The sequence below is a fragment of the Lynx canadensis genome, chromosome E1 (genome assembly GCF_007474595.2).
Source record: "Lynx canadensis isolate LIC74 chromosome E1, mLynCan4.pri.v2, whole genome shotgun sequence".
Classification (NCBI taxonomy): Eukaryota; Metazoa; Chordata; class Mammalia; order Carnivora; family Felidae; genus Lynx; species Lynx canadensis.
This window is the reverse complement of record NC_044316.2, coordinates 16,747,801-16,762,049: the sequence shown is the minus strand read 5'-3', so window position 1 is coordinate 16,762,049 and position 14,249 is coordinate 16,747,801. Positions and strand designations below refer to the sequence as shown.

Below are 14,249 nucleotides of genomic sequence, written 5' to 3'. Positions count from 1 at the left end.
TCTATTATTCCTTCACATTTACTGAGCACCCTCTTGGTATAAAGCTCTGAGTAAGGTAGACGTACGTTTTACACAAAACTAAGATACAGTCTCTATTTTCAAGAACTCTAGACTCAATTCTAATCAATTTAAAATTTCTAAGTTCTCTTTATTTTCATATCTTAAATTAAGTAATAACCAGATTCACAGGCCCCCTTCTCTAAACCCAAGAACTCTTTGTATAATTCTTTGGCTTAAGTCTTGTCCCAAATTCACTTTAACAATTAGGATATATCTTTCTTTTGAGGGAGAAGTAGGGAGAATGTATCTAATCATGTTAAAGATAACCAGAAGGCTGACTTACAGCTGAGAAAACAGGCAGCCATCACTACTTCTGGGTTTCAGTAGGTCTGATCGCTGTCCACAAATCAAGTTACATGTGGCCGATTTTCAGACATGACTTTCTCTTCTTTTACTGGGATAATTTGGCCTCCTAAGGCCAAGTTCAATGAAACATTTAGGTATTAGCTAAGAAGTAAAAAGGTTAGAAGAATGGCAGCTTTTTGGTTGCTGAATGTTCATGGTCGTCTCAACAGCTACAATCAAACTCAATAACCATGCTGCTCAGGGGCACATTTCTTAATACAAGGTAGAATGTATTCTTGTTCAATTTCAGAAGCTTGTCCACTTTATATTTAAAACCTACTTAGGGGCACTTGGCTGGCTCAGTCTGTGGAACATGCAATGCCTGATCTTGGGGTTGTGGGTTTGACCCCACATTGGGTATGGAGATTGCTTAAAAGTAAAATCTTAAAAACAAACAAACAAAAAACTACTTAGACTTCAAGCACCTTACTAAAAAAGGATGGGACTGAGTCTTATTTTTCTTTGGATTCCTAGTATCTAGCACTGTACCTAGTCCACAGAAAATGATCAATAAATGTTGATGAGTAGCTGTGAACCCAACATATGCAGTTCTGTGTACTCTTACATAAAAAATAGGAACCAAAGGTAAAACTATGAAGTAAAAAGATCAGTGGTTGCCAGAAGTGGGAGTGGGAATAAATGGTCAGAACAGAGGATTTTTAGGGCATTGAAAATACTCTGTATGATACCATAATGATGGATGCACGATATTATACATCTGTCCAAAGCCACAGAATGTACACCACCACCAGTGAACTGTAAAGTAAATACGGCCTTTGGGTGATTATAATGTATCAATGTAAGTTCATCAATTGTTATTAACACATGCAACCCCTTTGGTGGGGATGGTGTTAATGGGAGAGGCTATGCATGTATGGGGGCAGGGGAATATGGGAAATCTCTGTACCTTTCCCTCAATTTTGCTGTGAACCTTAAACTGTTCTAAAAACAAACAAAAGGGACCAATAACTACATTTGGTTTTAAAACAGTGCAAAAGACATGCACATCTGTTTTGGAAAGCCTTTCCATTGAAACAGAAGATCTTTCTTAGGAGGTGTTGGACGAAACAGTGGGATAACAGCCACTTAAATTTTTATTAGATTCCACCTGATTAGAATCAACTGGAAGCAACTCTTAAGCTTAAAGTTACTCATTGACACCATATTTAACAGGAAAAAGTAAAGAACAAACAGCGATTTCAGTCATGGGGTTGAAAGCAATTGCTGTGTGTGCTTACCCTCGGTTTTGTAAATCCTCTAAATTTGAGGCATTCCATTCAGAGCCCTGTGGAACCAAAAAAACAAGGTTAGGGAGTATTAGCAAATGAACAAAATACAATATTTGAAAAGGTGTCCTATGAGGGAAGAAGCAGATCCAATAACATCTATCGCATTTCCTCTCTGTAACTCAGGTACTCCGTATGTTATAACAATTAGTTTTCACAAATGAAAGTGTAAAAAAGTTATCTTCATTTTTACAGATAAGAAAACCAACTCCCATAGAATTCAAATAATTTTTGCTCAAGATCATACTCTGGAAAGCTGTCTTTGATCATACTCCAATTAAGTTAAATGTCATCTGTTTTGCTGGTTTATAGTATTCTGATTTCTTTCAAAGGTATGTATCACAATTTCTACTTGTATATTTATTAGTTTCTTTACTACCTCTCTCCTCCACTATAATATAAGCTTCCTGAGGACAGCTTGTTGCCTATGGAAACCCCTGAACAGTGAGTGCCTGGTACCTGGTAGGTACTGAATAAACATGTGTTAAATGAACAAAGTGGCATTATTATGAATTAAACCTAGATTTCATTCTAAAGCCCACATTCTTTCTAGTGTATTATATTACATCAAAGGACAGCTAAATAGTAGCTTCTGTTAAATGAGGGAAACATGATAATGCAAAACTTAAAAAAGGGAGGGTTGTACAGATTTGGAGATCAATTTTTCATATTTTACCACATTTGCTTTCTCTCTTCCCTTCCCTTTCTTTCAGTATATATCATACTTTTTTCTCCTGAACCATTTGAAAGTAATTTGAGCATTCATGACACTTCAATACTTGACCATGTATTGCTTATGAACAAGAACATTTTCCTATTCCCATTTTTACAACTAAGACAGAGAACACTAACACAATGATATTCTAATACATTATATTTGAATTTCAAAAATTGACCTCTCAAACTATCCTTTATATTCATCCAATCAAGAATCATACTTTACAGGGGGTGCCTGGGTGGCTCAGTTGGTTGAGTGTCTGGCTTTGGCTCAGGTCATGATCTCCTGGTTTGAGCACCGTGTCGGGGTCTGTGCTGACAGCTCAGAGCCTGGAGCTTGCTTCAGATTCTGGGTCTCCCGCTCTCTCTGCCCCTCCCCCGCTCATACTTGTCTCTCTCAAAAATAAATAAAACATTAAAAAAATTATACTTTGCATTTCGTTGCCATGTCTCTTTCTCATTTAATCTGGCCTTGGACAGTCCACCCGGACTTTGTTTTTCATGATGACATTTTTGTAGACTACAGGTCTGTAATCTTGGAGAACTCTTCACAATCTGGATTTGTCTGATTTGTTTCCTGCTGATTAGATTCAGGTCAAACATTCTTGGCAAGAATATTACAAGGATGATGCTATGTATTTCCTATTGCATGAAATCTTGAGGCACACAATGTCAGTTTGTCTCATTATTTGTCATGCTGAGTTTGAATTCTTGCTAGGTTCCTTTGTATCTGCCACACCCCACTATTGTAAAGCTTCCTTTACAATTACTAGTTATCTATAGGTATTAATGATCTTTTTTTTTTTTAATGTTTATTTTTGAGAGAGAGAGAGAACAAGCGAGTGAGTGAGCATGAGTCGGGGAGGGACAGAGAGAGAGGGAGACACAGAATCCGAAGCAGGCTCCAGGCTCTGAGCTGTCAGCACAGAGCCTGACGTGGGGCTTGAACCCACAAACTGCGAGATCATGACCTAAGCTGAAGTCTGATGCCTCACCAACTGAGACACCCAGGTGCCCCAGTATTAGTGATTTTTGAAGTCATGTGAATATCCTGTTTCACAATAATCTCTTACTCTATAGTTTTGGCATCAGCTGCTGACCTTGCCCAAATTACTTTACTGGAGGTTTACAAAATGGTGGTTTTCTAATTTTATCATTCCTTCTGCATTCTTCTGTAAAGGAGAGCTTCACCTAATCATTCCTTCCACACTCAGAACTCTTGAATTCTTTTTGCATTTAGAATGTTTTTATCCATTGCCATTTTTTTTGACACTCAAATTGTCTTGAATTGGCCAGTGGGAATCTCTTCAAGTAAGCAAGCTCCTTCTGATATTGACCCCACTAGTCTTTGACCCCACTACTTCCTTGCTTCCTAGTTTAAGAGTTGTTCCAGAATCACTCTGTGAGTGGAATTAGCCATTTCCCCGAGGAGTCCTGGTTTTAGCAAAGAAGGGTATTTTGTAATCAAGATCTGGACATTAATTAGATATGTTTAGAAGTATGGATCATTGCTTCTAAACTTTCCAGTGGACAGATCTAGGAAATATTTTTAAAAAAAATATTGAATTTACATTGGTACCTCCAGTTCAAATTTAACACCACAAGGTACTTCCTTTCTTTCTTGCCCCTTTGCCATCATTTATAGCTCCCTATTCCACTGGGATAACCTTGGTTTCCAACAACTCATTTGCTCTATTTACAAAATAGTTTCAACATTATTTTTCCAATACCAATTACACCAATTACAAACCCATTAAGTTCAAATTTTCTGGGGTGTCTGGGTGAATTGGTTGAGTAAGCATCTGACTTCAGCTTAGGTCATGACCTCATGGTTCGTGAGTTCAAGTCCTGCATTGGGCTCTGCAATGACGGTGTGGAACCTGCTTGTGACTCTTTCTCCCTCTCTCTCTCTGCCCCACACGGACTCGTGCTCTCTCAAAAATTTTTTTCTTTCTTTGCAGTTTTTTTTTTTCCTCTTCCCATGAAGAGGTTAAGTCAGAATATTATGCTGAAAGTTACTTGAATTAATTTCTTTCTGTGAAGTTACCCGTTTGATATACATTTGGATTCATTTGCTCCTGTTTGTATTCAATTTTAGGGTGTGATTTTTCCATTCTTTTCCATTTGATTTTGAATATGCAAAACTTTCATAAGACTGCAAGTCAAAAGTTTATTAAAAGGTAAACTTGAACCCTCACTCCTACTCCAATCTCCCCAAGAGAAACCACTGTAACTAGTTTCTGGTTTATTCTACCTATGTTCTAAGCAAATACGCCCTTATCATCACTTGTTCCTTATGTAAAAGTAGTATACAATACATATGTTTGTTCTTTGCTTGCTTCACTTGACAATATAGCCTCAGAACCACTCCACAGCACAGTTCAGAGACCTTCCTTACTCTTTCTTACACCTACATAGCACTTCATTGGATAGTCATAGAATAGTTGATTCACCTAGTCTCCTGTGAATGATGTTTCATATCTGTGGAAGTGAGACTGTTGAGCCAATGAGCAGTTTTGTTGGGCATTGCTCAATTCCTCTCCACAGAGAGGCTGAGACAATCTGCATTCCCACAGCAATGTAGGGAGAGTGCCCCTTTTTTCCCCCAGAGCCTTGCCAACAAAACCTGTGGTTAGGCTTCTGAATTTCTGCCAATCTGACAGGTGTGAAATGTTACCTCAGTGTAATTTCAATTTGGATTTCTCTCAAAAGTGAGCAACTTTTCAACGTTTCAGGCTCATTTTCTATCTTTGGACTATCTGTTCATCTCTTTTGAAAAGGCAAACATTTAAAATAATTTACCTATTTTCGAATTATGTATTAAATGGAATTTAGCATTAGAAGACTCAGGTTCAAATCTCAACTCCCCATTCTACTGTGGGGCACTGAGCAAACTGCTTAACCTGTCTTCACTTTCCTTATCCATAAAATGGAACATTCCTCCCACCCTAGTCCTATATACCTAATGGGTACATTCTCAAATTATAAAGTTTTTCCTAATTCCTTCTGCCATGTGAGAACACACAGAGAAGTCAATGACCCAGAAGATGGCTGTCGCCTGACCATGCAGGTGCCCTGATCTCAGACTTTAGCTTACAGAACTTTGAGAAGTTTCTATTGTTTATAAGCCCCTGTTCCCCCCCATCCTTGTCAAAACAAAACAAACCCAAAACGTTTCGCCCATATTAAAATGGAAAAACTCTCTTTCCATCATGAATTCTTTTCTAGACACTGTCCTTTTTTCCCTTCCCTTGCCAAGATTCATAGAAATCTAATCCCTTGCCAACATTCATAGAAATATAATCTAATACCTTCTTTGATTACTCATTTCCCATAAGTCTCAACCCACAGCACTGTGGCTTTTGCCCTCACTACTGTTGCTAATGCTACTAATGACCTCTTCTAATTGTCTAACCCAGGGGTCACTTTTGTGTCTTTATCTCATTGGCCTTCCATGAATATCTATCTGATAGGATTCATTACTCCCTCCTTGTAGAATTAAAAAAAAAAATTTTTTTTTAATGTTTATTTATTTTTGAGACAGAGAGAGAGACAGAGCATGAACGGGGGAGGGGCAGAGAGAGAGGGAGACACAGAATCGGAAACAGGCTCCAGGCTCTGGGCCATCAGAGGCTGTAGGTGTCATGTAGGTGTCAGCCCAGAGCCTGACGCAGGGCTCGAACTCACGGACCATGAGATCGTGACCTGAGCTGAAGTCGGGTGCTTAACCGACTGAGCCACCCAGGCGCCCCTCTCCTTGTAGAATTAGATCAGACTGCACAAATATCTAGCCTCTTGTCTGGTACAAAAGAGAGGGTCAACAAATATTTGTTGAATGAATGATCAAATAAGACAAATAAATGAAACACCCTGAAACTGTAAAGTGTTATGCAAGCACTATCATTGTATTACAAGTGATATGTAATTTAATTTGGCTGTTGAACTGGGAGACAGATCAAGGAGGCTGTGAAGGTGCATTTAGGTAAATGCATTTAGGTCTACAGACCAGGGCTCAGCTGACTTGCCTTAAAAAAATATGGGAGATTCTGAAGGCTCTGTGCTCAACCTTAGGAAATAAGCTCCCACACCAAAGAAAGAGGTTAAGAACTATAAAGGATTCAAGGAGACAGAAGCAAGCCATGAGGGTTGAGTGGCTAAACGGTAGCCAGGGAAATGTGACCACTTCACTTCTTAATTTAGAAATCTAAATCCTCTGTGGAACTCTGTCCAGCTAGATGGAAATAACCCTTACGTGATGGGAAAAGTCCATGGTTTTCATCTACCTGTCCAGAGAAAATTCAATCTGACAATCTGAAATGGCACATATCCAGAAACAAAAGAAATTAAAAGCTTTGGCTACTGACTGACTCAGTGAAGTCCATATAATGTGACTTGGGTTGTGCTTAGGGTTGCTTCAGGTTCAACCTGAAAGAAAGAACTGGAGTCTATGTGGTGTAATTACTTTTCTGTCCTCAATATAAATGCCATGCATATTAGCCACCTGGGGCCCTCCACAGACTCCATCTATTTTTTTCCTCCATGCTTCTCAGGGTTACAATGACACAATTCCAAGGGGTTTTTCCACTATGTTCTATGTAATTATGCAAAGTATATTCTAATCTTACTGAAGTGTAAGATGAAATCTTGGGACTATAATACATTCTTAAGTAAGTTCATTTCCATCTTTCACTCTTGTTCCCCTATACTGTGCCATTCCCAAAGACCCAAGTGATTAATTCCTTTCTTTCTTTCTAAAAATATGTATTTTTTAAGGAGGCTTCACGCCCAATGTAGGACTCGAACGCATGACCTGAGATCAAGTTGCACGCTCTACCAACTGAGCTAGCCAGGCGCCCCCAAGTGATTAATTTCTTCTCAAATGTCATCCTCAGGAAATAGCCTTGTGAGGGTCCAAATGTTCCAAGCAAAATAGAAGAGAGCACATTTATAGCACCAAAAGGAAGACTGTATTGGGGTTCTGCTAGGATCAGTATAACTTGATATCATCTCCAGGGATTGGTATCCTGTCCATATCTTCTCTTCATCACATGACACCTACAGCCTCAATATTGTGAATCAAATTGTTGAGACAACCAGGCACAACATCTCTATTAATTTTTCCTTCTGAGAAAAGTTTATGCTATACATCTTCAGGTGAGGGACAAAATCATGAAGGATTAAAACAGCCCATCTGTTTTAAGTTCTGTTCATATACCCTCCATTTCTCTGCACCTACAGAAGTAACTACAATTTGAGGCTTAATTTTTCTTTGGAAATGAAACATTATTTTAAAAGGAGCTGTAATGTCAAATATTGAAAAATATTACGATCAGCAATAAAAATCGACTAGTTTTTTATTCATGAACAAAATTATTGGTTGTGCCCAATATTCCTGTTTCCCTTGTTCAACTAAGAAAGCTGCCTGCCTTTCAGCAAAGGCTCTCTGTTCACATTTAGCTTTTTCTCAGCCAATGGGACAACATCCAGGAGAGCTGTTGATATTAAGACTTGATTGGGCAAAGGCTTCCAGCTCAGAGAAGTGGTACACTCTTAAGGATGTGGAAGAACTTTTTCTGGAAATACCCTGGCTTCCAACCAATCAATCCTCTCTTCTTGCGGAAGGTTTTCTTTAAACTATGCTCTATACTTTTCTCCATACCAGCTGGACACCTTTCTAAATAAACATCTCTGTGCAGTGCACTGCAGAGCTGAGCATTCTTTTGAAGGGAGGGGAAAAATCCTGCTGCCTCCCTTCACACAATCTGCTTTGCACTCCAGGCATGGCAACTAAGCACAAGATGAAATGACTTTGCAGAAAACTAACACCACCACTTGCAGCTTGGATAAGACCTTTTTCCGTGTCAATTGCTGGAAAAGCCAGCAGAGCACAGACTCACTGGAGAAGAGAGAGGGGTTTGGATATAGGATATGGTGGTTCAAACAAGGGGAGGAAGCCATTGGGGAAGAAGTGTTCATGTACCCATTTTGTGCATAACAGTTAAATTTCAGAATTCTCCAGTTGAAAGTTTTTCCCAAATAAGAGGAATATTCAGAATGGAGAGAACATGTCCATTTTCTAGAAAATGGAATTATATGTGAAGCTGAGTAGATTTTCCCTTTTTCAAAAATCTATAGATACATATTAAAAAAATAAAAAAAAGACTAATATAACAAAAGATATCAGTGCTTACCTCTTTTGGTGATGAGCAAATGTTACGTTATTTATAGCTTTCTGAAATTGTCTAACTTTTCTACAATGAACGTGAATTATTTTTGTAATGAATAAAAAATCCAAGACAGAAGAATATGCCAATAATCATGCTAAGTGAAATAAGTCAGAGAAAGACAAGTATCATATGATTTCACTTATATGTGGAATATAAAAAGCAAACAAATAAAACCCAACTCAAATACAGAGAACAAACTGGTGGTTGCCAGAGGAAAGCTGGATGGGGGGATGGGTGAAACAGATAAAGGGGATCAAGAGTTACAAACTTCTGCACCTGGGTGGCTCAGCTGGTTAAGCGTCTGACTTCAGCTCAGGTCAGGATCTCATGGTTTGTGAGTTCGAGCCCCATAGGTTCTCTACTGTCAGCACAGAGCCTGCTTCAGATCTTCTGTCCCCCTCTCTCTGCCCCTCCCCTGCTTGCTTTTCCTCTCTCTCAAAATAAATTAATAAGCTTAAAAAAATAGTTCAAGAGTTACAACTTCCAGTCATAAATTACAGACATGAAAATGTACAGGATAGGAAATACAGTCAATAATATTGTAATAATGTCATATGGTGACAGATGGTGACTGCAGTTATTGTGGTGAGCACTGAGTAATGTATAAAACTGTCGAATCAACAATGTTGTACACCTGAAACATTACATTGTATGGTAATTAAATTATACTTCAATAAAAAAATAAATAGAAAAGAATGGACTTTGTGTAGCTCACTAATAAGCAGTCTAAGCTTTCTATAATGATCATGAATCATTTTTATAATAAGTAAAAACACCCAAGACAGAAAGATATGCCAATAATCACGAAATAACAGGATCAATATACTGGTAGAAATACTGAAATGCATTTGTACTTGACTAGGGACTCTAATCTGGGAAGAACTGGATTGTTTTTTCTGCTAAGAGTACTATTAAATTTTCTCTATTTGTCCTAAAATAAGCCAAGGAGAAGGTAGTTCTTGAGCGGGTGGCATCAGAGACACAGGGAAGTATACCTGAAGTTAAACAGGTTGAATAGTCAGATATTAATTATATTTCATAGTCATCATGTCTACATCCTTTTGGTATTAAAATATAAGCTAATGGAAAAGTGACTTCCAAGTTTATAGCTCTGGTCACTTTCTAACATGAGCTATTTTTGGCTACAGGCACTTGCCCTTCATAAAAATTAGTCATGTTACATAGACACAGTCAGGGGCAGGGTCCATTTGAATGAGTGACTCATAAGTTTTCTATAGAGAACACAAAAATTCTTTCCAATAATACAACAGCAGGGAACCCTTGTGGAGGTACACACAAAAGACAACAAAGTCAAGTGCTTTGCAAATGGAAAGGTCAATGACAGCTTTGTAGTATGATCTACACTTAGACATGGCAACACACATTGGTCAAGTTAAAGTAATGGAAAAAAGTTCCTTTTCCAGCTCACAGCTTTTCATGAGTAATTTCATAGCTATACACCACTGTGAATCACTCTACAAGCACACACAGAGCGTCAAAAAGTTAATTCAGGGCACAAGCCTTCAATGGCATAAAATCTGACTGCTTGGTGACATAAACTCTTGAATATTCAGGGTGAGATGATCCAATTTAGCCAGTTGCTGTGCATTTATTCCTCTTATCTCCTGTTTCTCAGCTTCTAGTCATTTCACAAATGTCCTTACTGGAGAAAGGAAGTGAAATGCAAACCAAATCAATTTAGTTTCTGGTTATTAGCATTTTTGGTCAAAGTGTGTGGGAAGTGGAAACAAAACAAAGTTTTGACGTTCCCCACTGATTTTAATGACCCTTCTAACCTCATTCCCACTACCATGTATAGATGAAAACTAAAACTCTTAACATTTGGGAGGAAAATGGGTCTTAGGATTGTAGAAGGTTTCCCAATCCATCAGTCAGAAAGGTGTCCTTGGGCTAACTGCAGGTCATTAAATGTTCAGGAACCACGAAAACCAATTTTAAGTCACTGAAATTTTAGCAATCACAAAAGTATTTGGCGAACTCAAAATGTGGCTATAAGGTTCCAAATGTTTAAAAGTCCAAATAGCATCTCAGTTATAAGTAGTTCCCACCTGCTCTGCTCAGATATATTAGACCTTAGGCAAATTTGGCAGATTTGAAAGAGTGATGACCTCAAAGGATCATTCTATTTGGATACATTGTATAAAACTATTATGGACTATTTTTTTTTTTTTTTTTGAGAGAGAGAGAGAGAGAGAAACAGTGCGCAAGTGGGGGAGAGGGGCAGAAGGATAGAGAGAGAGAGAATTTCAAGCAGGCTCCACCCTAAGGCTCCATCTCATGACCCTGGGATCATGACCTGAGCCAAAATCAAGAGTTGGATGCTCAACCGACTGAGCCACCCAGGCTCCCGTTTTGGACTTTTGACTGTCATGAAAAACAGACGAGATACTTAACAATCGATGGGTGGAAGAAGGGCATGATTTATAGCATTTGCCTACTTCCTTGGTCTAAATTTTTCCACCCATTTAAAAAAATTTTTTTTAGTGTGTATTTACTTTTGAGAGAAAGAGACAGAGTGTGAGTGGGAGATGGACAGAGAGAGAGGGAGACACAGAATCGGAAGCAGGCTCCAGGCTCTGAGCTGTCAGTACAGAGCCCGACACGGGGCTTGAACTCACATGTGAGATCATGACCTGAGCTGAAGTCGTACACTTAACGGACTGAGCCACCCAGGCGCCCCTCCCACCCATCATTTAAAAGATTTATTTATTTTAAGAGAGAGAGAGGGAAAGCATGCACATGAGCAGGGGAGGCACAGAGAGAGAGGGAGAGAGAAAATCCAAAGCAGGCTCAGCGCTATCAGTGCAGAGGTGATGAGTGGCTCAATCTCACAACTGGGAGATCATGACCTGAACTGAGAAATCAAGACTTGGACGCTTAACTAACTGAACCACCCAGGCACCCCCTGACCAGTCAATTTTAATCCACCAGCTTGATGTCACTGAATGAGGAACTGGGAAGAGATGAGCACAAGCACACTACTAGATAACATTTCCACCATACAACAGATGTAAATAATCTAAGAGCACAGATAACAGTAAAATGTAGCAAAAAACTAGGAAGTAATGAAGTTTGAGTATTTATTACCTTTGTTTTAAATTTAAGTTACATTTTATTTAAATATAATATGGACTAGATTCAGCACATCACTTAAAGCAGCCTGAGACTTACCAAGAATACATGCTCAAATATCTGTGTAGGACTATCCATCTGACCAAGGATCACTATCATTTCATTATCTATAAATTCCTTGAATTCTCGCAAGTTACACACCATTTGCATTTCCAACTCAGTTCGTATCTGAAACAAAGAGGACATATTTTACTTCTCTGGAAAGTGCCTCTGTACTTCCAACCACTATTTCTTTTTTTTTTTTTTAATTTTCTTTTTTTATTTTTGAGAGAGAGGCAGAGTGCGAGCAGGGGAGGGGCAGAGTGAGAGGGAGACACAGAATTGGAAGCAGGCTCCAGGCTCTGAGCTGTCAGCACAGAGCCCAATGCGGGGCCTGAACCCATGAGCTGTGAGATCATGACCTGAGCCGAAGTTGGACGCTTAACTGACTGAGTCACCCAGGCACCCCAGTCATTCACTATTTCTAACCCCACACCTGCTATTCCATTGCTAGCCTTGGAACAGGAGTTCAAGGTTTCTTACCTCTTTGGATGTGATATTCTCCAAATCCTTCTGCATCATTATCTCCCTTAATTTGGTTTTAATTAATCTTTCTGTTCGCTCACGTTCAGTTGGTCTGAGAAGAGAGAAATGGTGATTTTTTTCTTAGGCAGGCATTTGACTAGCTTAATGAACATACCATTTGATTACGTTTCCCAACTGGCAGACCTTCCCTCTATTACCCTCAAAAATTTATATTCTGAAGGTATGGTAAAAAAAAAATGTAATTGAGGAAACTTTCTTTGCACAATGTATAGAATGTAAACATGTATAGAGAGGCTGTACATGTAAAAGCCCTTAAATATATTCATAATCATCTATGAAGGAGTAAAGACAAATAGGCTATGCTGTGTATGCTACTTTAACACAGAACCACAGCCATACTTCTCCATCAAGTACCCCTGGCTACCGCCTGCTGTGCTAGAATACCAAGCTGGGTAGAACAATGCTGTGACCCACTATGGAACTGGGTCTTCTGTAGGTTAAAATGCCACCTAATGCTGATCATTCACTGCTTGTTGTTCTAGAAAACAGGAAAGACAAAAGAATGATTTCTGCCTTATTCAATGAGGCAAATTCTTTCCAAAATGGGTTTCCAAGAATTAACTACCCAGAGGACTTCCATCCAAAATGCATTCCTTTTCATGAAGGTTCTCATAACATCTCTGTGAAATTATTATCCCCATTTTACAGATGAAGGAAGCAAACACAGTTGAAAGGTTAAATGACATATCACAGATCACACACCCTGGCAGTTGAACCAGCACTCTCAGCCCAGCCTAACACCCTACCTGCAGGATTATGTTACTTCCCTTAATCTTCTGACTCTCAAAAATAAAATTACCCCAGGAACTAAAGGAAATTAAACTAGGAAGCTGACTCTCCAATTACTAGAAAGACATTGGTTCAATGTAACTGGATGCTTCTCTCTAAAAGCACTATTTCATATTATGCAGAATTTGAGTGAGGCTGACAAAGAGCACTTTCCATCTCATCTTTCCCTCTTACCTACTCAAGAAGGTATCTGCTCTGTACGTCCTTATTTGGAGATGGAAATGGACTAAGCCTTCAGGCATCCTGCCTGCCTTTGCTGCCTAAAGCCTTATCACTGGCTGCAAAAATAGCTTCGGTAATCTCCAAAGATGGATGCTCTGACCTCACAACCTTGGGGCTCCCTACCACTTGGACTCTTAGTTTCTCATGAGCCCTGCAGAATACAGATAATACTGGTGCCATTTCCCTATCCATCAAGGCATCCCTGTCTTGACCAGGATTAAAATTCTTAATCATGCTCCCCACGATTTTTCCTAGACACAGCTAATGGTAGGAACTTATATATTTCAGTCTTTTATTAAAAAATATTGATAAAAACAAATTTTACCACCTATGTTCATGAGTTAGATTCCCTAGTTTAGTAATCTTTCTCCTAATCCTTCACAACACTTGGATCAGAGTGGTTTGGGAGCAGATACACCTGGGTTTTAATCCCAGCCCTGCTACTTACCAGTGGTACAACGTTGAACAAATTCCTTCCCTTTTCTCAGCAGGTTTCCTTTTCTATAAAATGAGGACAATATCTGCCTCATGAGATTCTTGAGGATTAAATGAGGTACCATGTATGAAGTGGCTGGCATAATATTTGATATACACTGGAGGTACTACACACGTATGTTCCCTTCTTCCCCTTCCTTGGATTTCAAAATATAAACTGTATTTGCACTAGAGCACTTCAATCTATTTTGGCACACATTCTCCCTGTATGCTCAGCATTCTTTTTTAGGCTTTTCTAGTCAATTTAGGGAGGAGGGAATGGAAGAAACATGACAACACAGATACAATTTCTTGCTCAATTTCACTAGAGAAAAATTTGGAAAATACATAAAAATGCAAAGAAAAATAAAAATCACTAAAAATCCCTGCA

At 38.9% G+C, this 14,249-nt stretch overlaps 1 protein-coding gene across 5 annotated transcripts in view; it reads right to left on the bottom strand.

Moving 5' to 3' along the window:
• Positions 1-14,249, bottom strand: part of SSH2 (slingshot protein phosphatase 2) — a 246,595-nt gene that overhangs the window by 23,197 nt on the left and 209,149 nt on the right. For all 5 annotated transcript variants that reach the window (XM_030295813.1, XM_032591088.1, XM_032591087.1 and 2 more), the window contains 3 exons: positions 12,311-12,404; positions 11,828-11,956; positions 1,644-1,690 (listed from right to left, as the gene is read on the bottom strand). In XM_030295813.1, the coding sequence (XP_030151673.1) occupies positions 1,644-1,690; positions 11,828-11,956; positions 12,311-12,404 (270 nt within the window). The remainder of the gene's footprint in view (positions 1-1,643; positions 1,691-11,827; positions 11,957-12,310; positions 12,405-14,249) is intronic.